The sequence below is a fragment of the Pogona vitticeps genome, chromosome 6 (assembly GCF_051106095.1).
Source record: "Pogona vitticeps strain Pit_001003342236 chromosome 6, PviZW2.1, whole genome shotgun sequence".
In the NCBI taxonomy this organism is placed as follows: domain Eukaryota; kingdom Metazoa; phylum Chordata; class Lepidosauria; order Squamata; family Agamidae; genus Pogona; species Pogona vitticeps.
In genome coordinates, this window is record NC_135788.1 from 110,598,399 (window position 1) to 110,626,141 (window position 27,743).

At 41.6% G+C, this 27,743-nt stretch overlaps 2 protein-coding genes across 2 annotated transcripts; both read left to right on the top strand.

Moving 5' to 3' along the window:
* Positions 1 to 920: 920 nt before the first annotated feature.
* YPEL3 (yippee like 3) lies at positions 921 to 9,657 on the top strand. Its single transcript, XM_020798796.3, has 5 exons — positions 921 to 1,316; positions 5,310 to 5,520; positions 6,813 to 6,856; positions 8,913 to 9,021; positions 9,120 to 9,657. The coding sequence occupies exons 2-5, from the start codon at positions 5,404 to 5,406 to the stop codon at positions 9,207 to 9,209; spliced, it is 360 nt and encodes a 119-aa protein (XP_020654455.1). The 5' UTR covers positions 921 to 1,316; positions 5,310 to 5,403; the 3' UTR covers positions 9,210 to 9,657.
* A 4,750-nt stretch (positions 9,658 to 14,407) lies between these two features.
* Positions 14,408 to 27,392, top strand: TBX6 (T-box transcription factor 6). Its single transcript, XM_020798794.3, has 8 exons — positions 14,408 to 14,669; positions 15,703 to 15,931; positions 17,830 to 18,097; positions 18,810 to 18,953; positions 22,971 to 23,041; positions 23,300 to 23,367; positions 25,399 to 25,591; positions 26,962 to 27,392. Exons 1-8 carry the CDS (start codon positions 14,546 to 14,548, stop codon positions 27,209 to 27,211), a joined length of 1,347 nt encoding a protein of 448 aa, XP_020654453.3. The 5' UTR covers positions 14,408 to 14,545; the 3' UTR covers positions 27,212 to 27,392.
* Positions 27,393 to 27,743: the final 351 nt, after the last annotated feature.

Genomic DNA, 27,743 nt, shown 5'->3' on the forward strand with positions numbered 1-27,743 from the left:
TGGATTTTTTTTGTTAGCATTACCTTGTAAAGCACAAATATATCTCTATTCAGGGCACACGTACCTACTAATTGCATGCATCTAAAGAAATGGGCTTGGGCTTATAAGAGATTATTTCACAGTAAGGATACTCTCTGTTAAAATGACCACAAGGCCATTGTTTTTGCTGCAGCACACTTCACATTGCTACCTAGTTGCCACAGTACACTTCTACCTATTTGCAAAATGCATAGAGATTTTTTGATCACATAGACTGAAGCTGTGCTGGGCCACCAATGTTAACCCAATACATTGACCCAATTGTGAAGGCTCAGCCTAATCAATCTTTCAAGACTGCTGCAAGCCTGTGAACATGTAAGCCAGCCTTATAGCAAGCAAGATCAATGAACCATCTCATTCAGCTACTGGTCTTGGGCGTTGCAGAAGGGATAATAAGTAGTTCCACGGTCTCCACCACAGAAAGGTCTTTCTTCACCATAAACGTCAACCTGATTGTTTTTTAAAATCTGAGACACCAGTGACAGAGCCTGGGATACTCAACATTGGAAGCAAATGCTCCACCATTGAATATGCAAAATCTTGAAAGTAAAGGGGTAACGGGGAAGCAACAGATCCTGTGCAGTGATTTGAGCTCTATCATCATCATGGCTTGTAGCAACCACGTTTCTTCAACCCTCCAGATTTTTTAGCAAAGGAATTTGCACTGAAAGTCTCATATTCCTGTTCTTACACATAATACATTCTTGTTCACACCCTACGTTTTCCCTGCAACAAGACTGCTAAACTGGAACCTTCCTCTTTTGTCCCCCACCCCACCTGCCGTGAAAGCAAAGCGCTTTGACCACGCTCAGTTGCAGCTATTACTTCCTGTGCCTCCGGACAAGCCGCGCCTATGAAATTGATACAGGAACAGCGCAAACTCGCCATCTCGCCTCCCGTCCCTCACAGACGTGCTTACGTGCTTCCTCCACTCAGCGCCCCTCCCCTTCAAAAGTTCTGCAGTTTATTTGCATACGCTGCCTTCATTGGCTGGAAAGAAAGAGGAAGGAGCAAAAGAGAAAGCCCGCAGAAAGGAGGAGGGGGAGCAAAAAAAAAGGGGAGGCGACACCTTTGTTTCTCAGCTTTGGTTTGTAAACAAGAGGAAGTCTAGACTTCCAGCTGGAGCTTCTTCTGGGGGGCCCCGCAGGTCTCTCGCCGGGGCGCCTGTCCTACCTAGAAGCTGGACCAGCACCTTCGGTCTGTACCAAGCCTGGGTTACAGGAGAACGCAGAGGACACAGCAGAGGAATAAACGCTCCTGCGTTTCTCGTCTATCAGGTGAGATCGTAGTGGGTAGCTTTGGAAGTGGGTTCCCGTCTAAGGGAACAGACGCCACCTATGGAGGGGATTTTTGTGGGTGACGAGTTGAGTAACAATCCGTGTCATCGGATTTGTTACTCTTGGTGGTAGATGGCTTCGATAAATAACAAAAGAACGAAATGCAACCCAGGCAATTATTCTATGGGTCCTGACAGCAGGCATTGGTAACATGTATCCCCCTTTGCTTAAGCAACACGTCCATATATTATAACCCACTACCTAAATGGTTTTTAACAGACTAGCACTAAAGGATGGCATTTCTCCAAATGTAACAGTATGCTCAGTTTCCTGCATTCTAAATGGCCCATATAGCCTCCATCAGAAAGAAAGGGAAAAACAGACAAAGGCCATTGTTGATTCAGTGTACTATAGCACCCTCTATGTTTTCAGTAGACTGTATTGTTGTTTGTCCCTAGAGTACACTGTTAGCACAATATTGATTGCAGGCAGGGAGCCCAACCACACAAGTCACAAGTATGGGTCTGTTCATGCAGAGTGGGAGACTTTAACCACATCTTTAAAGCTAGAAAGAGCAGGTAAAACTCCTATATCACAAAGAATCTAGGCGGACAGGATTACAATCTTACAGTCAATTTAGGAAATTTGGGGTTTTCCAGCTTTGAATTTTGGTAACTAGCAAGATTTAGGGGATGATTACATGAGCAATACCACATCTTGCTATTTCGTTTGCTTTTGGTGTGGTTTGATTCAGATTATTTTTGGGCAACCACATGTGTTTTAATTAGCAGCAATTCATCCTGCCCCTTTTTGTCAACTGTTCCACTCACTTTTAGCACAGCACTAGGGCTACAGTTTATTTGGTGTGATTGAGAGCGCTCCAGACTATCCCATTCTGTAGTCTATGTGCTTGCTTAAATTGCTCCTAAATAGATCTGTGGGTGGCATTCTCTTCAGTGACAACCCTGTGACATATGCAGTGAATTGTGACCATAGAAAAGACAGCGGAGAAACCCTCTCCTCTATTTTCCCCTTAAAGTTTTTAAAAATATTTTCCTAAGTGATGTAACATTATTTCTGATATAAGGGTGCATCTATGCTAGGCTGGTATATTGCTGTAGTGCTGTGCCACTTACTAAATTAAACAACAACAAAAAAGGAAGTTGTTGCAGTCCATGGAATAGCAGCTGTAACAAAAGGTGGGGAAAGGGGTGTGGGGCAGAGGAGTCAATAATCAGAGAGGGAGAAGTTGGAATGATCTGAAGTCCTGTCTCACTGAAGATAAGAGCCTTTTAAACACAAGTTGGATTGCTCCAAACTTCTCCATCAAATCATGCCCATATTTTTTAAAAAGTCTCCTCCGGTTTTCCTTCAAAGCTTTCTAAAAATATTTTTAAATTCCCTTAATAGATCTAAAATTAACCAGAAGTGGCAAACATAGCATATTTTTGCAACATTATCCATGTCTGATTTTAAAACTGTGAACCAGATATCCCATTTCCTTCTTTCTTCCCTCTATATTATAGGATTCCTATTTAATAGGCAAGAATCTGAGACTAAGAACTATGCATAGTAACTCTTGCAGGAAAAGAAAACTGCTGGTTACTTGGTTTGCCTTCTCTTAATGACATATCCCACTGTCATATTAGAGGCTCCTCCCAATAGTCTATTAACCTATATATACACATATATATTTACATACACACACATACACATGGACACGTGCAGACACACACATTTGCGTGCACTCTCTCTATTTTTAGTAGTAGTCTAATGTGGAGCACATTTTCCTGAAAACCATATAGCTTAAATACTACATCCCACTTATGTTCAGTGCTTACTCCTCACAGAATTAGGTCACTAACTTGCATTCATATCTTCCACAGTAGAACAGCTTAGTTTAATATGAACACAACCATATTTGCTCTAAAAATGAAAAGATTCAAGTCAAAATAACCTGCACTTCACAAGAGATTGAAAATGATTTGTGGGGCTCCCATATTAAAGCAATTTAAGAAGGGAGGAGAACATTAATTATAGCTTGCATATCTGGTGTATTGCCTATCATAAGAAAGCTTCTATTGTCTGATATAACTAATGTTCAAGGCACATTATGTAGAAAAGGTGAGGCATTCACATCTTGAAACATTTGATGTTTAGACTGGAATATTATTTCTTCTGGTTACTATCCATGAGATCATCAGCCATACTTTTATTAACTTTCTGATGAAATAAAATACCTCCAGATCTAAGTTACCACTGATACAGATTGTCATTGTGTTTTTTAATAAGGAAACTAGACAGCAGCTTTCTAGTATAGAATTTCATTTCTGTGGCATTTTTAACATAGCTTTTAGTCAAGGCTGGAGGAGTAAGAAATGAAAATCTTTTTTTAACACCATCCCATCATCCTCTGCTATCTTGCCTTTACTTCATCTTTGTTTTTAACGTTCCTTTCCATTGCCCTTTGTTCTTCTCACTCTATTGCTAATGCCCTCTTACCTTGTAATAGGAAAAATAAGACTACATTGTAAATATCCAAAGGTGAAGGCAGAATTTACCACTATCCTCAAGCATTTTGCTCATTGCTTGGGGGATCAGATCTAAAGCTTGTAATGAGAAGAAAGAGATAGAGAATTTGTACAATGCGGTGTCTTTTCATGCTTCAAATGCTAACCCCTACCAATCCCAACTGTTTACTATAGTTATTTTTGGATATACTAAGCCTTAGTCTCCATTTTCTCTATCTCCTTTCTGTATGTCTGGTTGGTTCGCATCCCTTTTAAGGAACCACATCTTTCTCTCCCCCACCCATACTTTATTTTTTTATTTTGCAAAACAAGTCTCTCTCTCTCCATCCTCACCCACGGCTCACAATTTGCCTATCTTCCCCCAACAAATTCATCCTCTACACAGCATTTGTTGAAGCCACTTTATTTCCTTGTGGCTGACTGCTGCGGTCATACTACTTCTCTCCCCTCCCCTTCTCCTCCTCCACTCATCTGGAGGCTGCTTTGTTTCTTAATTTATCTCTCTCCTCTCCTGCCACATCCAGCTGGAATTTACAGTTTCCTCTGCCCTCCAATCTCCATTCCTATGTCCTTTTTTTTTGCAATTAGGCACTTCCATTTCTGCTACCCATCTCTTCAATCTTTTCATTCCTCCTCTTTTGTATGTCCCCAAACTTCTTTTGCATCATTTAACAGCCATTTGTATAGATTGCTTTTACAAGCATTACACCCAGTCATATTTTATCATTCCCACCATCTTTTTATATTTCTGTACATTACATTACCCATCATTTTGATCAGCTGTTTCTATCCCTCACTACTGTATAATTATTCATTTTGCATATTTTCCCTGTTCCATTATATCTTCTCTTCCTCATTCTCCATACCAAGTACTTCTGGGCCTAAACCCATAGCACTCTTAAGTCCTATTTGCTTGGAAGAGATCAAACAGCCAATGTGGGTAATAATTATTTCCAACAAGGATAATAGATATGCAGCAGAAAGGGAAGTTGGTCAGTAGGGAAAGGTTTGTTAAATTTTTGGTGATGGGAGTAATGGAAAGCCAAGAACTATAGGGGTTCTTCAGAAGGGAAAATCAAGTTGTTATGGTAGGTTGCATACATAGCTCCAGATATATTGGATAGTGGGGGAGGCCATGAACCGAAAGTTCTTTGGAGGGGACAGTTTAGAAGAGCTAGGACTGCTGGGTTCTATTCCTGGTAATGGCTTCTTCGTCATGAGATGATCAGTGCTGACCTATATCCTGAGGTTAATTACAGGCTGAGCCTCCAAGAAGCTGCCTGGGGAAGAGAAGCATGTGGTACTGTTTTTGTTTAGATACCAGACTAGTTAGTCAGAACTTGGCTGGCTCCCAGAGTTAATAAACAAAACACAGGCACTGCAACTCCTGCATCGCTGTCAAGACACTCTTGGCAGCTTATCCACAGTTTGATAACCCTTCTCTACGCCTTTTCTTTTAAAGGATTTTGAGGGAACTCCTCACACCATCACCTCGAGGAACTGTCTTGTTCTTTACAACTCTCCTGCGGCTTCTCCTCTTGTGTGACCCCACCACAATGGTGAGGCTGTCCAAACCCAAAACCTTCCAAGCTTATCTGGACAACTGTCACCGACGCTACAGCTGTGTGCATTGCCGGGCACACCTGGCCAATCACGACGATCTCATCTCCAAGGTAAAAAGGGGCAAGTAGAGTATCCCCACACATCCGCTTGTGGTGTCTGAAGGAAGGGGCTTTTGTTTTCCCTCCCATCAGAGGTTTTTTAAAAGGGGAAGGAAAGAGCAAAGCTAAAGGGAAGTTCTGTTTTACCGAATTTTACCCTACATCAGTAAAAAGTTTATTATTCCATATGTAGGAATTTCCATCTATATTTACAATCTTTACCTTTGCCTGTTCTCACAGTAACCCTGTGAGGTAGGCCAAAGGAGTGCACTGCCTTAATGACTAAGCCAAAAGCCAGAATAAATATATTTTGAACAAAAATTAATATTCATGTTTCACAGGAGAAAGCGAGTGTAAGTATGTAGATTTGCTAAGGCTGAGCGCAGACTGTGGCCGGCATAAATCTGAATTTTGATATTTTACTTAAATATTTTATCCACTGCTAACTTTGCAGCATAGCTGACCTCAGTCTTAACATCCACTTCTGGATCTCATCTTTGCCAGTGCCTATGGATGTGTGGTAGAATATACTAAAGAAATAATCAAGAACCACTTCCTAAATAGGCCAGAGAATATAGGCATAAAAGCTTGTATTTTCATTTCAGTTAAAAGCACAGCAAAAAAGGAGGCTTAAGCTATTTGCCAATTGCTGGGCTTGTAAGTGGAGGTATTATTTAACAGAAAGGAACTATTGCCTGGAAGCAGAGGCACTGGAAGAAAGCAAAGCACTGGAAGAAATTGAAGGAGTAGGTGGAGGATGGGGTATTGACTTCTTCAGGCTTAATATTTCTTTCCCAGGGGCTTGTTAATTCTTGCTTTGCTAATCCCCACCCTTATACTGGAGATACTGCAAGGTCAACAGGTTTGTGTTGCTGACTGGTTAATCATTGAAGAGTTCAGTGTGTATAAATGGGGTGTGTCTGAAAGTCAGCCAGAGAGCAAATAAGGAAGGAGCTGAGAAGCAAGGGCTGGAGCTAAGGTTTCTCAGTAAAGAAGATGGGGGAGAGGAGACAGCAAAAGAAAATAAACATCTGTGATATAAGACTGAAGTCTGTAGGTCAGGATGCTATGGCTTGGGACACATAAACCTGAGAAGCAGAGATGGGTTGGAAGGGTAAAGAAGGCATTCAATATTTATTTTGAACACAAAGAGTCTGGTAGGTAACACCTTGTGGCTAGTGCCAAATATCTCTGTTTGCCGTGCCTGTAAAGTACCATAGAACTGTTCAGTGTTTGCTGCAATAGAAACTTTGAAGAAGATTATTTTAAAAGAGTATGTTGCCTTTTTTTCCTTGTCATTACAGTCTTTTCAAGGAAGCCAAGGTCGGGCATATTTATTCAACTCTGTGTGAGTATCACAAGAGGGGAGCAGGAATTGGTTAAAGAACAGATCAGTAGCACTTGCACACTTTTCTAAAAATCCAGTGTGAGCTCTGGATGTTAAGACGATGCCCTGGTGCTCACTAAGATAGTAAACTTGTGGGGGGCATGTTGTACCATCTCTCACTAGAGCTATAAGCTCATATGGTTAAGTATTTGTCACTTAAAAAAAAGAAAAAATCTAGAGGTCAGAGAAAAATATATTCATTTAACTTTTTCTCAGATGTGCAAGTTATTCAGGCATGTGACACTTATGTACACAAAAGTACCAGGGACATGTGCCAGAGATGCGCTACCCTATATCTATTGGAATGTCCAAAGGGGAAAGATAGCTTTATTCAGGTTAATGTTGTTAAAGAAGTCCACATCATCTTGTTTAGGGCAGGATGCCCAATTACATGGAGCTATGTAACTGCATGTGAATAAACCAAGGTACATCTTTCCTTCACATCTTCCCTGGAAGCGTGGGAAAGTCATTTTATGGAGGGGCAGGCCTGTATCACATGTTCCCATTGCCCTCTATGGAGAAAAATACTGCAAGACATAGGTTGACATGCCATAGCCCAAAATGTAGGTTAGCTAACAGTCTTCCAGGTATATATTGCTTAGTCCATCAGAAATAAATGGGAACACTCATCTGATTAGTAAAATGTGGGTAGGAATTATATAGTACATGAAATGTATGACTGGACATAAGAGAATACTTACTAAATTAAACAAACCAACAAATGTGGAAGTTGTATGACCAGGAATTGAGAAGAAAATGTCTCTGTAGAGTACAGATAAAAATCCGGTGGTCCTCTTAATGTTGTGGGATTCTTAACTCCCATCAGCCAAGCCAGTAGTAAAAGAGTAATAGTTTATCAACACCTAGAGGGATACAAATTCCCTTGACCTCTTTCATAGATAGATAACCCTTTGCCAGAAGAAAACGTGATGCTCAGGCAACATTGAATGAAAAAACAACAACAACTAAACACAGTCTTCAGAGTCTCTGCCCGGTACTTCCCAGTACTCTCCAAGGAGATATCAGGGAATCAGTTCTGGGCTCCACACACACAGGTACATAACTTTGGGCAGGCTTTTGTAGCTAACCAAAACTTTGAGGTTGACCAGTTCCTTACCCTCAGGTATGTGGCCCTGTTCCTAAGTTTGTATCACATGAAGTCAGGAAGTAACTTCTCTCCCCTTCCAACGAGTCTTCTTGAATATGTGCCTCAAAACCCACCAGAGAAATTCAAGAGCCCCAGCCTTCCTCCCAAGCTAGGGAAGAGGTGCAGTTTCTGAAGCTTAGCCTCACTCCTAGGATGCCGTCTTCAGCTTGAGAAAAAGAGTATTGTTGCATTGTGTTTTCAGTGCATCTGCAGTGCCTTAGAACAGTGGTCCCCAACCTTGGGTGGGCAGGGCACACTCATGCGCATGCGTGGGTGGGCAGGGCAGCCGTGCGTGGGGGGGGGGGCGGGAGATCTGTCTCTGCAGTCTGGTCCTGCCAAGGCCACGGACTGGCACTGGGCCATGAACGAGGGGTTAGGGACCCTGCCTTAGAAGTACAACTATGAAGATGGCACGTTAGTCCTCCCAGGAAATGGGGAAGGAGCAAAGCTCTGAAAGATTCTAAGAGTGTTCCCATATTTCCTTTCTAGAGCTTGAAAAAATATTGCTGCTGGGTTTGTTAGGTTTTTGTTTGAAGATTAGTTTCCAGATTCGCCCAGCTGTTATGTCTAACAGTCTTGCTGGCTGAGGGATTCTGAAAGTTCTGATACTTTAAAAAGTAACTTTTCCAAATGCTGATCAAAAGGAATAGTGAACTTGTCTCACACACCAAAAGGAACAAGGCAGTTTTGACATCAGGCAGGAGTGCAGGCCCTATCCCATATACAGGTATAGGTTGAAACACATCACTGATTAAATGGGAAGGTGGCATCAGACTTAAAAATACACCAGTAGGTTTGGTAGATTGGGACTGAAATGCACTGTTAGAACTAAGTGACACTCTGCCTCTCTATTTTGCTTTTTCTACTCAGAGTGAATGTTGGATGTGGCCCAGCTGAAGAGCGTGTGCTGCTGACCGGCCTGCATGCTGTGGCTGATATATACTGTGAGAACTGCAAGACCACACTTGGATGGAAATATGTGAGTTTCTCTTGCCCTCCTTAAAGCAAATTCTTAGAAGCATTATGAAAGTTCACAACACTTCCTCAACCACTGACTTCCTTTCTTTCATTCGGCAGGAACAAGCCTTCGAGACCAGTCAGAAGTACAAGGAGGGGAAATACATAATTGAACTCAACCACATGATCAAGGATAATGGCTGGGATTGAAATAAGCAGTCACCAAAATAATCCCCCTATCATTGGACAACTGTGTGCAAGGGTGGAGCATAAAAAATGAAGTGACAGTTTCCCCAGAACCTGCCTCTGACTTCCCAACCAGTGGGCTGGCATCCAGATCATCTCCGGAGGCTGCGTCTGAGTTGGGAAGGAGAAGGCAGAGCTTCTGCCAAGAGACCATACCCATGGTTCTGATGTGTCACCACCACCATGTGGCAAAAGGAGGCAGTGCCTAAGGAGGCACCGAGGCCAGGGGCAGGGTGCAAGCAGGGTTGAGGGATGGGGGAGAGTATTGGGTTTGTTGTACAGAGGGAGCCTGTATTAAAAAGATAAAGGGGGCAAATGTACAGTGGAATGGGAAGGGGAGGGGAGGGGTTGTACAGTATTTGTGACTTTGTGTGAGTGTATGTATTATATAAATAAATGCATCGAAGTGAGAGTTTTTCTCACGGTAGTGTTTTCTGTAAACTGGAGGGAAAGAGCCTGCCTATAAGAAATAGGCCCAGGTGGAGCCTTGCTCCTGGATATTTTATTTATGCATTGGATTTCCAACCCACCTTTCTAAAACATATATTTAAAGTAGCTTACAGGTGATAGTAAGAGAAGCAGGAAAGGTTAAATTAAAAGCAAGCATTTGTGACTATTGCGTGAGGCACACCTTTGTGTACATACCTGATAGCAGAGCCTCTGAAATAAAGATTCATGGACAAGCCACAAATGAAATCCCTTTTAGAGACTAAAAAATAGTCTTCCCTAATCCATGTCTTCAAATACTGTTGGACTACAAGTACAATCAGCTCCATACCACATGGTTGATATTTAGGGAGATTGAGAACTGTAGCCGACAGCATTTGGAGGAACCCAGGGAAGGAAAAGGCTGTTCAACAGCTACCTCCCCAGTGAAGAAATGCAAAGCAATGCATGGCCTTCTTACCAAATGTATGAAAGAGGCTGGCTCATCTTTCAGATTTCTCTCTGTATTTTCCTGATTTTTCCTTATGCCATATGGCATTTACTCCACCTTCAACACCAACTAGCTATTATCTCAAAGGATGTGGAAAAAGTCCCCGAGGATTTAACAGCTGAAGGATACCAAGGTGGGGGTGGGGGACAGACATAGTAAAAGGAAGAAGCACAGTTAGCTTATGCTACTATTTCTCTCTTTTTGTGGGGCTCAGAGACAGAATTTGTTCCCATCATGCCCTGAGCATGCATCTCCAACCCTGTTCTGTGACTTTATCACTTCCCCTTGATTCTAACATGGGCTCAAGGGCTCCCTCTTCTGTCAAGTAACAGAATTAGAGTTCTATTTATGGATTTTCCCAGGTAGAATAATAAACTACTCTTGTTGGAATGTTCATTGATACATTTAAAACATTTATATTCTACCTTTGTCCTCAGGACGACCCAAGGCAGCTCACAGAATTAAAACAAGCAATAAGGAATTTTTTTAAAAAAAATAACCTACTATAGTACTACTGTATTTAAAAAGGAATTAACAGACACAATATTAAAACTGGTAGCCGAATAACAAGGTACTGTATTTGCTCTGCGCTGATAGAACATCTCTTTGTGGAGTCCACCTGAAGCCTACACAGTCTCTAGAAATGTCCAAATGTGGGCAGGAGGTAATGGTTACTCTTCTAGTAAAGGGCAGATCTTATTTAATCAATAACATGGTTTACAATATATGCTTCGTGTTTTTAAAGTCAAGAACTAATGTAGTGTAATGCAGAGAGTGTCGGACTAAGACTCCAAATCCCTATTTGGCCACGGAAACTTGCTGAATGGCGACCAGTGTATGGTCTCCCAGTTATGGCCAGCACTGATACCACGTCCAGTTTGTTCCCCACACCTTGGCTATCATCAGTATGCTGCCCCTGATATTGGAGGTTCCATTTTGTGGTATTTATTATCCCTTTTTCTCACATCTGCACAGTGGCAACAAGACAAGCATTTTAAAGGGAGGGAAAGACAACCCTAGAATGGACCTATCTTCCATCCCTCCTACCCACCCAAGAGAAATTCACTTAACTTTACAATCCAGCAACCTATTTATATCTGGATATATATTTTAAAAAATGTTTCATTTACTGGGGAGAAACAGAGACTGGACCTCTGTTGCTGCCTACTTAATCAGGAGCTGTGAGGAATTAGCAAGAATTATGGGGATTTTTGTTGTTGTTGTTTAGTCGTTAAATCATGTCCGACTTTTCATGACCCCATGGACCAGAGCACGCCAGGCCCTCCTGTCTTCAATTATGAGGATAGTGGCCTCCAAAATTCTCCCTTCTCATAATAACTGCTCACAGTTGTGTTCACCACACGTAAGTTAGATATAGGTAATGCTCAAACACACTCAATTTTCCTGTAAGATCAATGGGAAAAAGAGACATTCCCATTCCCCTTCCTCCATGCCTTAAAATTCCATTCAAAGAATATCAGGATTGAAGAGAGACATTCTCGTTTATTGAACAATCCTCTGGAGGAGCACAAGGGGGTGCTCAAATCCCACAGCCAAGATTGCCTAGGAACACTGTTAACATAGTGTAGCAATGCCTTGTTGTTGCCCTCAGGACAGAGCGTGCCACATTTGGCAGAACTCAAAAGCTTGCTGAGTGACATAACAAAAAACCTTTTCTGAAAGTGGAGTTGCTAGGAAAGGAAAGGAAAAACTCCCAAGCCTATTGTAAAAGGTGGTGGTTGTGCTGTCAAGTCAGAACAAACTTACAGTGACCCTAACAGGGCTTTCAAGGCAAGTGAGATATTTAAGAAGTGGCTTTACCAGTACCACGCCCTCAGTGAGTTTCCATGGGAGAGTGGGGATTAAGACCCAGGCCTCTTGAGTCCTAGACCATCACTCTATCCACTGGATAAAGATTCAAATCCATTTTGTCTGCTCTTTATCATGACACTTACAGCTTTATTCACTGCTCCCAAACAAAATGTTGATTCCATTTAAAAGATCAGTTCTAGCTACTATCTATTAGGCAAAACCAGCTATTTCTCCCTAGCTTTCTCTAGAATCCAGGAGTAAAAGATGCTTCTCACTTAAAACTTTGTGCAAAAATTGCACCTTTGAACAGCAGTCAGTGGGTAAAACCCTAATGTGACATCTGCCTCCAGAAAAATTGGGTAGACTCCTATAGAGAAGCACTGAATTCAGAACTGAAAAGAAACAGCTAAAAATAAGTTTCAGAATTCGGCATTAATCTATCATGAGAACCCAACAGCAGCTAATCTTCAGAGTGGTGTAACCAATAAACACAACTGCAGAGTAAATGGTGAATATAAAACATATAAACCCTCCAGAGGACCTAAAATCCTAGCCCTGATGTGGTTGTATCTGGTTCTCCTCAAGCTTCCAACTCCCTCCTTGTTCACACTATCTGCTACTGCCTGAAACAAGGGAACAGCACAGGTAATATTTTTCTCCTTCCTCCCTTAGACCTGCTTGGCAGACCTTTAATATTAAGAGATATTGCTTGACACAGTTGAGCATTTCACAGCCATGCACAAATGCAGACATCAGTACAGGTGTAGAATTCAGCATTCTGTGTTGATGTCTATGTTTAAGAAGTCAAATTTCCAGCCCTTGAAACCACAGATATAGGATTAAAAGATATGGCAATTCCTGGTGATGTCTCCAAAGATTTCCAGAAATCAAGAAGGGGGGTTAAGTATCTTGCTCCCCTTCTTGCCCATTGTCATTTTCAAACGATTAAATAGATGTGAAACTATTGCATTTTTAAAAAATTCAGCTGAAGCATTCAGATTTTCTTGGTGCATAGTTGGACAACCAGTGTGGGACAATTGTTGAACTATCAGAGTAGGACTAAAGATGTCTCAGGTTCAAAACCTACCCCAACTCACAGCTGTAAAGCTAACTGGGAGACTTTAACAGTCTCCGTCAGCAGTCTATAAGCTACTTCACCAACGTTATTGTGAGGATTTCACATGGAAGAACCACTAGATATGTTGCCCTATGCTCCTTGGAAGGACATGATGAACACAGAAATAAATCCATAAGTAAGTACTGATACACACTTTTGGGAGTGGAAATTCATTCTAAGCATAGTCCTATTAATTATGGACACTCCTCCATATAAGAGTTAATACTAAATTGGAGAAAGTAAATACATGTTGAGTTAAAGTACTATGTTCCTACCATCAACAAAGTAACATACCTACAATGTATCACAATGCATCAGTAATATTCAGTTCCAAATAACTAATCACATCAAGTGATTAAATACACCTTCTGACAGTGATTCCCTAGACCAACTACAGCTACTTTAGTTTTATTTTATTTTATTTTATTAGGGTACAGAAAGCCAGGTATTTTCCTGCCTTCCCAAATGTGGCTGTAACTAAACTCACCAGGACCCCAAACTCCAGTCTCAGGATCTGCCAGTCTCTTGCAGCTGTCCTGCCCAGCTGTGAAAACATCTGGATGACAAATGACCATGGCACCTCCCCCCTCACTCACTTGTAAACCAAGGATCTCATAGGTCAGGATCAATCAGGAAACTTTGGAGTCAGGGTGTTAATTAGGCAATTAGGGGGATTCAAGTGGTGGACACAGAAAGGGACTCAGCCAACACTCTTAATGAAGTCTGAGATGAAGTTGGGGAGCTTCTCCTAAGGAGGGGGGGCTTGGATTGGGAGCGGGTGTCCTTAGAGCCGGGGTGGCAATTACATAGGAATGGGTGGGGTACCTGGCACTAAAGACAAAATCTTGTATAAGAGCACTCAAGCTAGGACTGAAACAGAATAGAAGGTGGAAGTAGGGTAAAATAGAGAGACAATGACAGAAATAGCTAGAAGGTGTGTAAGGATAGGACATCCTGGGACTGAGAATGTATGTCCCTGTGACTTCTCTCCTCCAGCTCCCCTGACTTCAGCCCCAAACCCCTCCCCTCACGAGGTGTGAATGTGCCATTTGGGGGCTCACTTCAAAGAGCTTTGGCGGAATCATAAATACAGCCCCAGCCAGGGGCTCCTCAGGAAGAGAGAGGAAGTGGATGCATCCCAGACTGGCCTCAAGAGACAGAACCAAGGAAACCTGGCTCCCAGCCCTTCAACCCTGCGCAAACCCAGCTATCTCCCTTCCCCTCACTTTCAGGCTCCTATTCCAACAAACTGTACCCCATTCTCTTTCAGGGACCCTGCCATCCTGCACCATTCTTCTAACCTTCTAGACCTCCCCCCTACCCACAGAAGACAGGAACCCTGGCTTCCAGTCTCACCTGGCCTAATCTATTAGATCCCCAGTCCCTTCCCACAGAACCCAAGAGTTGTGGCTCCCAGGTTTCTTTTAGCATCCCATGTACCACCCTTCAGAGATGTTCTCACAGTATGGGGGCTCCTATCCTCTGCGTCCTCCTCCACCTCCTGGGCCTGGGTATCCCCAGAGTCAGGCACCCCAGTATGAAGCCTTCAGATACCCAGGTGAGAAATTGGGAAATGTGGGGAGGGAGAGTGGGAGGCATATGAAAAGCTAAAGCAAAATAGAGGAGTGGGAAGAATGAAGCCAAGACTGTTGGGTATTTTCACCGGTGACTGGCCTCAAGGACACTGCCATTCAACGGTTAAGCTTATTGACTGATCCTGGGACAGCCACTACCTCTTACCTATCTTACAAGGTTGTTGTGAAATTAAGTGGGGTGGGAGAAATATTATCAGTGCATCCCTGAAGGGTGGGATAGAAATGTGTAAAGTGTTATGTTAAATCAAGAAAGCAAGATCTAAGATTCCTACATAATGGGGGCAGAGAAGGTTGAAAGCAACACTAGGATACTCTAGAATTGGAGTGGCTATAATGGATTGGTGAGATTTTGCCTCCCCCCCCCCCCCAATCCTGCTGCTGCCGCTGCTGCCTTTAAAGATGAAATGTAAGTCAGGATTCAGGGTGGGGGGCTGGGAATGGTGCTTTGTAACTTAAAGAAGGGAGAATGAGCTGCAAATCCCAGCTTCTGGGTTTGTTATGAGGGTATTGGCTTAGAATAGAATGGATCTAAGGGCTTGGGTTAGAATCTAGGACTGCTTTATATCTGCTGGGCTGAGAGTCAAATTTGAAAAAGCAAGAGGAAAGTCAACTGTAAGCAGACAAAAAGGATGCATATAAATACAGTTGCATCCATAACAGGAAAGATTGCAGCCAGTTTAGGCAGGCTCTGGGAGGCCAGGAATGGGAGAGCAAAAGGAGAACAAAATTGTAGAATTCACATAAATTCTGTTGCTTGCTTCCCACCACCACCTACTTCCCATCAGATGAATTTTTAGCACCCAAGACCAACTGGTCAGGGAAATTGGGGAGGGGGTTGAAAACAGGCGGAAACCAGCAGGAGGGTGACAAATTCCTACATGATACTCTTCAATCTTGTCTGCAGCCCCCACCCTTCTACATCCCGCACTACTCTGTTAATGCCCCCCACAACTCCATTAAGCCTCCAACTTATTCTTTTCTCTCTTCTGCACTCAGACCTTGATGCTACCCCCAAACTGGACAGCTTTTTCCCTAGTCTGGACCCTCCAGGACGCCTCCTGCCCCCAGCTCCTGGACTCCCTTATGCGCCAGGCCAAGCTCTCTCATCCGGTCCCCCACCAGCTACACGCCTACCCTCTGGAGTACGGATGAGCCTAGAGAATGGTGAGCTTTGGAAACGGTTCAGCAGCATTGGGACAGAGATGATCATTACCAAGGCAGGCAGGTGAGTTACCAACCTAGACAAGGAGGTGAGGGTGAAGAAATATGTTTAAGCTACACCTCAGAACCCTCCCACTGTCAGGATAAGCCCTGGAATACATGAAGCACTTCAGACTTTATGCAGAGTCCAATTTTTCCCCAGCATTGAATTAACAGAGCCAACACTTGCCCTTCTACCCTTTTCTTTTTAAGCACAGTGCTGCCTTCACAGAACTTAATATCAAAGAAAGAAAAAACCTATCAAGTTCAGTATGACTTACTCCCAAGTAAGTGCCTACAGAATCATAACCTGAGCTATCTTGGAGCCTTATAGAGCATACCATTATAATCTGAATGTGGGGGGACTAAAATGGTTAAACTGAAGCCATTATAAGTATTCCAGACTCATTGAGAAAATACAAAAATGCTAGAAAAAGTTGGGCAGCAGGAAAAGAGGAAGACCTATCATGAGATGGGTTAACTCAATAAAGGAAACCACAGCCTTTAGTTGCCAGATCAGACCAAGGCTAACAACAGGACTTTTGGGAGGTCATTAATTCACAGGCTCACCGTGTGAAGCAACTTAGCACATAAAAATGGGGGGAGGTTGTACTTGTTGGTTAGATATTTTTTCTTCTTTTCTCTCCTAAAAGTTTGGGGAACCCCACAAAGGAATCAATTTACCTTACAAAACTGAAGGAAACCCATTAGGGCAAGTGGGGATCTGCCTCACTCCAGTCTCAAGCTAAACCCAGCCACCTCATTCTTGTATGCCTTCTTACTTACAATTTTTAGAGTATATATTTTAATTGTATTTTGTTTTATTTTTTATTGTATTTTAATTGTTGTAAGCCACCCAGAGACCTTTGGGCAGAGTGGGCGGCATATAAGTAAGTAAGTAAGTAAGTAAGTAAGTAAGTAAATAAATAAATAAATAAATAAATAAATAAATAAATAAATAAATAAATAAATAAATACTAGAGGAGGATTCTCGGGGCCCCACTGGTAGTCTCCTATTGAATTGCCAACTTTAGTCTTTATTGGGGGAGGGGGAAAGAATGAGATAATGAATGTGAGCAAGTAAGTCAGCTTGTCTGGCTTTGAACCCAAGCACAGAGGGAGGCATCAGCAAACAGGAGCATTTCTAATTTGGACACAGGATCTGTCTGCTCCTCAATTTAGGATGGAGTGAATTAAGAGGGAGGAGGTGAGGGAGCCCCTAAGTGAATGTTTGTCTACATGTAGGCACATATATGCATATGCAAATACCCTTCTCCTCTTGATTCTGCCTGCCAGTAGCTGCTATGCCATCCACCCAAGAAGAACAGTAGCCCACCATCTGTCACTGCTGCAGATGGTGGGAACTATCATTCAAACAATGGCCCAAATCTGGAAAATATTGCATGCATGAAAATGGGTGAGGAGTGGGGAAAATAAGTAATTCATGCTTAATCTGGGCTTCCCACAGAATACCTTATAAATACATTTGTACATAAGAGACTGTGACATTGTTTTACTACCTTAAGCAAGCCGGAGTAGAAAAAATGCCCACCTGTGGCACATGGGATTTGCATGAAAATGAGGCATGACTGGTGGACATGGTTCACTTACACTACATTTTGTTTTCTAATACATTTAAACTGAATGTAAAATTAAGAAACAGAAACTCAGTTGGTTGTTGCCCAGAGTCAAAGTATAGTCCAGTTTACAAAGCCTGGATTTTTATTTCTAGAAATTACAGCTGAGACCATATATAACTGAGCAATGGTAGCAGGATGTGTTAAGTCCCAGAGTATCATCCTATTTCTGCTCAGTTATAGCTGTATAAGCTCTACTTGTTTCTGCTCTTCGCTAAATCTGAATCTCTTTCCTCCTTGGAACTCCTGAAGAGTTTCTGACCCATTATTTCAATTCACACTCCAGGCGGATGTTTCCACAACTGAAAGTTTCAGTAACGGGACTGGATCCTGAAGCCAAGTACTTGCTGCTAGTGGACGTGGTCCCAGTAGGCGGTTCCCGTTATAAGTGGCATGGAAAACGTTGGGAAGCCAGTGGGAAGGCCGAATTACCACCTCCAGACCGGGTCTACATTCACCCTGACTCACCTGCATCAGGTGCTCACTGGATGCGTCAACCTGTATCCTTCCACCGGCTCAAGCTCACAAACAACACACTGGATCCTCATGGACATGTATGGCTTCGGCAGAGGGGATGGGCAAGAAGGGATCTGGGGAGTGGGAGAGGATGCAGAACCACTCAGTAAGAAATGGAAAGGAGCATGGTAAAAGGAAGGCTTCGAGAGCCCCAAGAAAATCCATATGCAAGAGGACACAGACATGGGAAAGTCCTTTAAGTCAGATAATTCTGAGAGATTATGGGGGTGGATACAGTGTGCATTAAAAAGAGAAGATATATTCCTAGGGCTCTGTATATACTATACTTAAAATAAAATCTGAAAATCCTCCAAAGTATTACAGAACCAACAAACTGTACTATATATAGTATGTATAAATTAGGCAAACAATGCACATTTACATTTACTGCTTATTAGGTGTAACTTATTTTGGTTATTTCATCCACAAGGAATGGCAAAGAAACCATGTAGCTCATGGAATCCTCTTCTTTGATTTACTGGTTCCATTTCCCCTGGTATCAGAGACAAGCCTGTGTTTGCAACTGTAAGCATTAGAATTCTGCTCCTTTGAATCCATAATTTTCAGAATGGTGAATCCTGTTAAAACTTGCACCTCATACAGAATTCACAGAACATACAAACTGTGATTCTACACAGAGAAAAAAAAAACAACAGTTTAAGAGACAGGTAAAAATGAGATATGACAGGGAGGACTATATGTGCAGAAATCATGGATTTAACTCACCATTGGTTTTTATGCCCCTTGCAGCTAATTGTTCACTCCATGCACCGATACCAGCCAAGGATACATGTCGTTGGAACTGGAGGACGCCGTGGCGTAGGGGGCGGTTGTGCCTCCTTCACATTTCCCGAGACTCAGTTTCTGACTGTCACAGCCTACCAGAACCCACAGGTGAGGAAAAAAATGTTTTATATTTAAATTTTGATTTAAAAAAACCTTTGTTCTCATAGGGCAGTAAGAAGGGAATTTGCCTCTAAACAAAAGGTCTGTCTCTCCTCTGCTCTCCCCCTTCTCCTAAACATAATTTGATCCATGTGAATAATTCAAAGGAAATACATTTTAATATCATTTTATAACTGATTCAGAAAGTAAACATTTTTAAAAGCTGCTTTTTATTCCTGAAATTTGCTTTCAAGAGGATACATAAAGCTTTGGCAGTCTTGTCCTAACGAGATGCCCACACAAATGCCACAGAAATTAGATAGAGAGACACGATTAATCCTGGTGCTGCCCAGCCCACCTAGTATTGGAAAAGATGGCACCTCTCCCGTTTCCTAGAACGAGTAGCCCAACGTTAGAGGCATTCATGAGAAAATTGGACCACCATCTGTCAGATCCGCTTTGATTTAGATTCTTGCATGGAGCAGGGGGTTGGACTCGATGGCCTTATAGACCCCTTCCAACTTCATAATTCTAGGATATCCCTCAGGACAAATACTGTATCAATATTTGGGACAAAGGCTGTGAAAGAACTACGTACAAGGAGGTGATCTGTCCCAGCCAGCAGTAACACTCTTTTAAAAAAAAATAGGTCTTTCCCACACACCACACACCCCAGTTCCCCAAGCTTATAGTCCCACAACCTATAGCCCCGGAGTGGCCCAGTTTTGGAATTTGGGCAACTGCAAATTTCAGGATTTGCTGCAAACCAGCAACTCTCAGTCACCTCTAGAACTGAAGAGGGGACAGATGGGACAAGGACTTACAAGGCAGCCGTTCCCAATTTCATATTATAGCACTGACTATCCAAAACCCTCTCTAAACAAGTTATATTACAGGAATAGAGATCACAATTAATTTTTAAAAAACATCTGAGCATTACAGGTTTTAAAAACACCACAGCTTCCCCTCCAGACTTCCTCTGCCTATATGAGTTCCCTCAGTTTTACTCTCCTCTGACTAGGCCCCTCCATCTTCTCCTGTTGAACCCTGTCTTCCAGGAGTCCAGTGCTATCCTGTCCTTATTTTTGGGCAACGGCCATGTTGGGGAGCACCACTGATCAAACTCTCCTTCCCACAGGTGGCCTGACACTGCTTATCGCCCTGCGAAACCATCTCTGGGAAGATGTGTAGGACTAATGATCACCCCCCCCCAACCTTCCTACGGCCCTCCATTCTCTCACATGCCTCCCTTCAGGCAAACCAGCTCCCCATGTCAGCCCAGAAACCTTCCTTGGCACCTTCCTATACCAATGCTTCACCCATCCTCCATTTTTACCCGAGCTTAGAAATGTTATTTTGCTGAGGTGGAATTCCCAGAATCCCCCTGGCCAGCACAGCCTGGGATTCTGGGGGGTTTCACTCCCCAAACTGCAACATTTCAAAGCTCTAGTCCTCACACAAAACACAAATCCATGTACACTCCTCGTATTCTGCACCTGCCATTCCAGCTTCCCTCGGTATTCTTGCGTATCTAAATCACCTCAGCTTCTCTTGTCTGGCCATATCACTGGTCTCCATGTTCTTTCACACCATGCTTCTGGAAATCTTTCTGCTTCGATATAGCTCTTATCCCTCAGTTAAATTATTTATAAATATTCCTTTTCGCACATTCTTAATTTGTTACTCTGTCCTGGCCCATATTTTCAGCCCTCCTTCATCTCGCCTGTTACTGAACTCAGAGACAGGTCTTCTGTGGTTCTGGCATGGTGGTATTTTCTGTCCCATGTCACAAACGTTTTCACATATTTCTGTCCCAAAATATATCTTTCTGCAGCTCTGCCGTTCAACACATCTCTTTGAGTTTATCTATGACAATTTATTCTACAATATAATCCCTCACCCTCATACAGGTTTACAACCACCATTGAACTATGCATCTGCTCTTGCTTTTAAAATCCCCCCTTCCAAAATCCATCATATCCACAATAATCTTTCAAACTATAATGAGGCTTACTTTCCTATTCTTTGATTAGGTGTAATTCAATTCCATTCAAAAAGGAAAGCAGATAGGATACATTTTGTTGTGGACTGTAACTTGCAAAATATTCCAGGTATTTTGGGAATTACAGTTTTAAAATGTTTCTCTTCTCATCTCTGTGTCAAGTGTTATCAGAATTTAATGGAAAAACAACCTTTAAATATTTTGAGCAATGGTACTTCAGCAAATTAAACCTTGTAATTCTTTTGTGGACAGCCTAGCCTGGTGCCAGCAGCCATTCCTGTAATTAGAATGAATTTATAGTTCAGTTTATTCAAAGGGACCATTTTATATGCAAACCCATTTCAGATCACTGATATACACACAGGAAAAAGCACACAGAAAATATTTAGATAACATCACTCGCTCACTTTTAGATATCCATCAGCATCAGTCAGGTTGAAAATGCAGACTGCAAAACTACTAATATCCCTGTATTTCAGGGGGAATGTAATTTGTTTTTATTCCCTCCAGTTCTACTCCTTTGCAGCTAAACATCTATTGTGGCCAATGACAGCAGGTACCCTGTGTGGTGTGTAATGGATAGATGGGCCAGGACTCAGGAGACCCAGGTTCGAATCCCACCTGGCCGTGGAAACTCACTGGGGGAGTTGAACTGTTAAAACCACTCCATAAATACTGTATCTCAGTTATCTTGAAAGCCCTATTAGGTTTGCTATAAGTTGGTTTCAACATGACAGCACAGAAACAGCAGCGAAACAATAGGGAAGCCACTGTTCCATCAACAAAAAGAGGACAGATGTCACTAAAAAGGAAAACATGGAGGACAAAGTACACCAAAAAGGAGGAAATTCTTTACAAAAAGGAGAGCATTTTGCATACATTTGCATATGGTAATTTAAACTAACACATGCAAACACAATTACAATTAGACATTATTACTATAGTTTAAGTGGAAATACACTACTGCTCACTATATATTGTATGAGACTGTGACCAGGTGACCATATTGGGACACATAATTGAGATAAAGTAGGATATAAAACAAATAAAGCATAGTGTTTAATAACTCTCTGAAATGGCCTGTACCTTATATTTTCTGCATATTATTGAAAATATATATACAAAGAAAGAAAATAAAGAGAGGTCACTGTAGTTTTGTTAAAATATTTAGGGAGGCAACAATAAGTTATTTCAGAGGAATGGACCTTCCAGAATGTCTGTTCTTGGGAGTGGCCTTGTATCTGTCCATCCTACAGAACTAACATGCCATGCCACATTCTTCCTGCCATGAATCTGAAGTTATATCAATATATGTGGGTTGCATCTTACAAAATGACTTTTAAAGATGAGAGCTGATTAGATATGTACACTTAACAATCAAGACATCCACTTTTCCTGCTCAGTCAGGGAAACACACTTGGGGAAAAGGTGGCCAGGCCACTTACAAGTCACCATAGAGGAGGGCAGGTCTTTAAATGGAGAACTGTTTCCCCTAAAGTGTAAGTATGCAGTCCTAAGAGACAATAATAACCACAAAGGAAAAGATCACAGTTTTGGAATGCTGCTGCTGCTGGGGACCACAACTCCCAAAGTGCTTCAAACAGTATTGTTCCCACAGATAAGTTCTGAGAGTCTTTCCTTGATTTTTAAGTAACTGACCACCACTAATGTATATATCTGCATGCCTTTTTCACATGAAAACAAAACCTAAAATTGTGCTCTATTGCAAGCTGAAATTCTGCAATCTAAATAAATTATATGCAAATTATAAGTTTCATTTAAATATGTATTTGACAATCAACTCAGGCTAATGGATAAACATGGGCATTTGTACACCAAAAACATAAGACTAAATTGTTAATATCAGTACAGGAAAACTAGTGAATCATTTATTGAATAGTAAATCAACATTTACGTAAATCCCATTACTGTATGTCACTGGTAGCTGGGACTATTAATTAGATTTAGGCCATTAAAAATTTTGTGTGTAATATCCTTTGAATTATAAGATGTTTCTCCTTCAGATCACTCAAATGAAGATAGAAAGCAACCCTTTTGCAAAGGGCTTCCGGGAGAATGGCATGAACAGCAAAAGGTGAGGGGGAAAATCAACACAATAGGGAAACCCCACTAATGAGAATAATTATCTTTTTTGTGTGTGTGTGTGCGCGCGCGCGTGTGCGTGCGTGCGTGAGAGAGAGAGAGAGAGAGAGAAAGAGAGAGATTGTAGAATAAGCAAACAGAATTTATCTCAAGGAACCTGCAAAATTATGTCGAACAGCCAAGAGAAAGCAGACTGAACTTCTACTATGGTTTTACCACATTTTACAAAACTATTTTTTACATAATACAGGGAGCGTGAGGCCAGAATCAAGAGGAAGATGAAGGCAAATGAATGTGAGGCCACTGTGGGGGAAAATGGTAAGAGAAGCACACTCTCCATATTTCACGAATGGAGAATTTCCCAAATCTAATCCCCCTGAGGCTCACCAGATGACAATACTGCCCCCTTCCATATAATCTGCTTTTCGCTATTTTCCCAACTTTCTATTGCTTCCCCCCAGCCCATTCTCAGTGTAGGAAATGCCTCTGGTAAGGTTCTGTTATCGGCAATAAGAGCTTCAAGGTGAAATATGCTGGTATTTATAGTCAAATGCTGCTTATGTTCAGCCTTGCACACGCCACTGCAGTTACACTCCTCAATAATCTTTTTAAAATTAATTGGCCCTCAAGCTAAAAGAGTTGCCACACCCTTGTCTTATTCTGTTGCTTAACCATTCCTCTAGGCTGTATCTCTTCCTCTCTCTTAAAGCATAAACAAAGAAAGGTTAAGTACATGAATCATGTGGATTTAGACTCCATTCATAACTTCAGTTAGCTATTCACAGCCTACGAATCCTTCTGTTACCCTTCATAAAGCCACTTGTACATACATGCACAATGAACTGCTTCCCACTCATGGCTTGACCTTTCCTATTGCGCCACTTAATCTCATTGCTCTTCCCCAGGTCTTAGAACTCATTAAAATCATCCTTCCATTTCATGGTCTTTCAAACGTTATCTCTTATAACTGATGTTTTTCGCCAATATAATCCCATTCTACCCTCATACCATAAACATGCTGAAAGGGCCCTTACCCTGAGGTCAGGTAATAAAATCTCCCTCATTTCAGAAATTTTTTTCTTTTAAACCTGTTATTTGAGATTCTTAAAAGCTCTACTTGTTGTTTGTTGTTTAGTTGTTAAGTCGTATCCAACTCTTCGTGACCCCATGGACCAGAGCACACCAGGCCCTCCTGTCTTCCACTGCCTCCCAGAGTTGGGTCAAATTCATTTTGGTAGCTTCGATGACACTGTCCATCCAATCTTGTCCTCTGTCGTCCCCTTCTCCTCTTGCCTTCACACTTTCCCAACATCAGGAGCTTTTCCAGGGAGTCTTATCTTCTCATGAGATGGCCAAAGAATTGCAGCCTTAGCTTCAGGATCTGTCCTTCCAGTGAACACTCAGGGTTGGTTTCCTTTAAAATGGATAGGTTTGTTCTCCTTGCAGTCAAGAGTCTCTCAAGAGTCTCCTCCAGCACCACAATTCAAAAGCATCAGTTCTTTGGTGGTCAGCCTTCTTTATGGTCCAGCTCTCACTTCCATACTTCGCTACTGGAAAAACCATAGTTTTGACTATGCAGACCTTTGTCGGCAAGGTGATGTCCCTGCTTTTTAAGATGCTATCGAGGTTTGTCATCACTTTCCTCCCAAGAAGCAGGTATCTCTTAATTTCGTGGCTGCTGTCACCATCTGCAGTGATCATGGAGCCCAAGATCACTACCTTCATATCTTCTGCTTCTATTTGCCAGGAGGTGATAGGGGCAGTGGCCATGATCTTAGTTTTTTTGATGTTGAGTTTCAGACCATTTTTGGTGTTCTCCTCTTTCACCCTAATTGAGAGGTTCTTTAATTCCTCCTCACTTTCTGCCATCAGAGTGGTATCGTCTGCATATCTGAGGTTGTTGATATTTCTTCCAGCAGTCTTAATTCCAGTTTGGGATTCCTCTAGTCCAGCCTTTCTCATTATGTATTCTGCATATAAGTTAAATAAGCAGGGGGACAATATACAGCGTTGTTATACTCCTTTCCCAATTTCGAACTAATCATTTGTTCCATATCCAGTTCTAACTGTTGCTTCCTGTCCCACATATAGATTTCTCAGGAGGTAGGTAAGGTGGTCAGGCACTCCCATTTCTTTAACGACTTGCCATAGTTTGCTGTGGCCCATACAATCAAAGGCTTTTGCATAGGCTTTCTCCATAATCCAGTGCATGTTAGCTCTACATTCTTACCAAACAGTCCCACCTGTATATGCCAAGCTTCTCCTAAGAATGCTTAGTGTATCAATATCTTTCTCACATGTAATTGTCTCCCTTCTTTTATAACCTTCTGGTCTTTCATTTTCCCCTAGACAGCAAGAAAGGTCCCTGTGATTCTACCCTGACAGAAGAGACGCCTCTGGAGCAACAACAGCCGTCTGGGATTCCGCAACCTTCCTGCTCCTTCTATCCTCCAACAGGGACCAATCCCAGTGGCGCTGAGGCTTATGTGCAGCATCCAGCTGCATTCCACGGTTTGCGAGGAGCATCATCCCCCTACAGCAGGTAAGTAACAATAAAACCTAGCCAGTCATATCACATTCCTTACTGGTCAATAACTTGACCAATTTAGTTAATAAAAATCTTCCAGCTCCATAACATAAACAGTTCGTAGTTGGATAGAAATTACAGTCAGAACCCTGTAAGTGATTTAGGCTTGCATGAGGGAAACTGAGTATGTTGCAGCAACAAATTATTGTCATCAACCAGGTGCTGTTTGCAATCCTGGTAACACAACCCCAGCATTAATGAGTGGTGATTTGTCAACACAACATATGCACTTTCCGTTATACAAGCCTAAATTTCCAATACAATTCTGGCCTATGCTTCTTTGGATGGCTAAAGAACCTAATCTTAGGGTAAAGCCATGTATATTATTTTACAGGATTTATTTAAAATATAACTTTTATATTTTATAAAATATACACTATTTTAGCTATAAAATATAAACTATTTTACAGATAAATAGCTATATTATAGCTATGAAGACATCAGGCTTACAGTATAAACACTTCCTTATCATGATTAACAAAATAAAGCCATATAAAGAGGTACTAGTGAGATTTCCTTTATTTGTAGAATTGTTCAAGTTTCCTACCAAACCAAGTACAACTATATCTTTCACAGACAACTGAAAACATCTCTGGAAGTTTCATTGGAAGCAGTGTGCTTAGACACATGAATACTTATGGAAAATAAAAACTAGTTTTACATGTGCTAAATATTTCTGAAATAAATAAAATAAAATAACATACTAGCATAGCTACTTGCTAGATTATCTTTTCAACCCTGAAAGTATAGTTCAGGCAGTAGGCATTTTTAAAAGAACACCTTTCTAATTATATGTATAAATAATGATAGGTGGCTAAATCCAATTGTTAGCCCCAAATTGAGTTAACCCACTGAATAAACAGGACTTATATCAACAATTATGTGAACTGTTGATTCAGTCACCTCTAATTTGCACTCACAGTTGGATTTAGCCCAAATTATGTACCATCACATTGTTCATTTAAAAACATTCTTCTAAAAGATCGATGATTGTCCAAATAAAACTTGGGAATTTTCAGCTGCCTATATTAGGTATGAAGATAGATCACTTCCACAAATAAATTATAGCACTTTTTATTGCCTATTCTAGATTATCCTGTGGAGGAGAGGGTATTGGCTAGTACCTGTCTTGCCTCCTATTTAATATTGATAATACATGACATGAATGAAAAACCCACAAAAGTGATGTACACAGAAAATCTGAGAGGTCTCTGCAAGAAGACAGTTGTACAGATACACAGCAAGTAGGGACACCTAGGCACTTATGCAAAAGGGGACCATCTGCATTTTTACAGTATTGGACTTACCTATGTCTCTATCTGCAGCCCAGGCCAAGAAGCAGCAGCTCCTCCATCTTCCCCCACTGCCAAGTCATCTCCTGATCAAGCAGATTTCAGAACAATGCTCCCAACAAGCTGGAATGGCCTGGATATTATTCCTTTCCTTGGAAATGCAGAACCACCAGATGCCTCCTCCTTTCCTCCTTTCAAATTCAGCTTCACACCCTACCCACCTCCTCCTCATGTGTATGGACCTCCCACTGGCTACCCAAGCTCACAGCCACCTATGCTCTAACACCTGCTCCTCCCACAAAACCTGGATGCCTGTCCCTCCCCACCCAAAAGTATTCTTTTCTATTTTGTTTGCAATGTTTCATTATGACTTCTGTTTTCTTGATTCCTGTCTGTTTGTGGAAGGGCAGTGGCAAACATGTTTGTATCCTACTTATCTTATGATTAAATCCTTTTAAGGCTTCTCTTTTATTGTACATTTGTCTTCTTTTATGATAATGCAAGCAAGCTACAGCACTTAATTTTCACTGTAATGTTCTACTTCGGGTTTTTTTCTTCTAGAGGAAAAAAAATAAAACAAACTGTTTGTATTTAGTTACACTTGAGATTATTTTAAAAATTAGTTTGAGACATCTCATCAAGAGTGTTTCAAGTAATTTAGGGCAAAGGTTTTCAATTGCAGTACAGTTTGCTTTGCTTTTATTTAACACATTATTTTGGGATTAGAAGCAATAATGGGTAGTGCTTGCAGTGGTATGTATGGGTTCAGCAAGACCTATAATTAGAAAATATTTTCTATATTAGAAAATAAGTCT

Excerpts from the sequence above, each read along its gene's own strand:
- YPEL3 (XM_020798796.3), top strand. The coding sequence starts at position 5,404 with ATGGTGAGGCTGTCCAAACCCAAAACCTTCCAAGCTTATCTGGACAAC. Across the intron at positions 6,857-8,912 it reads GCATATTTATTCAACTCTGT|AGTGAATGTTGGATGTGGCC; the intron begins GTGAGTATCACA and ends TTTTCTACTCAG. Across the intron at positions 9,022-9,119 it reads CCACACTTGGATGGAAATAT|GAACAAGCCTTCGAGACCAG; the intron begins GTGAGTTTCTCT and ends TTCATTCGGCAG.
- TBX6 (XM_020798794.3), top strand. The coding sequence starts at position 14,546 with ATGTACCACCCTTCAGAGATGTTCTCACAGTATGGGGGCTCCTATCCT. Across the intron at positions 14,670-15,702 it reads TGAAGCCTTCAGATACCCAG|ACCTTGATGCTACCCCCAAA; the intron begins GTGAGAAATTGG and ends TTCTGCACTCAG. Across the intron at positions 18,098-18,809 it reads CACTGGATCCTCATGGACAT|CTAATTGTTCACTCCATGCA; the intron begins GTATGGCTTCGG and ends TGCCCCTTGCAG.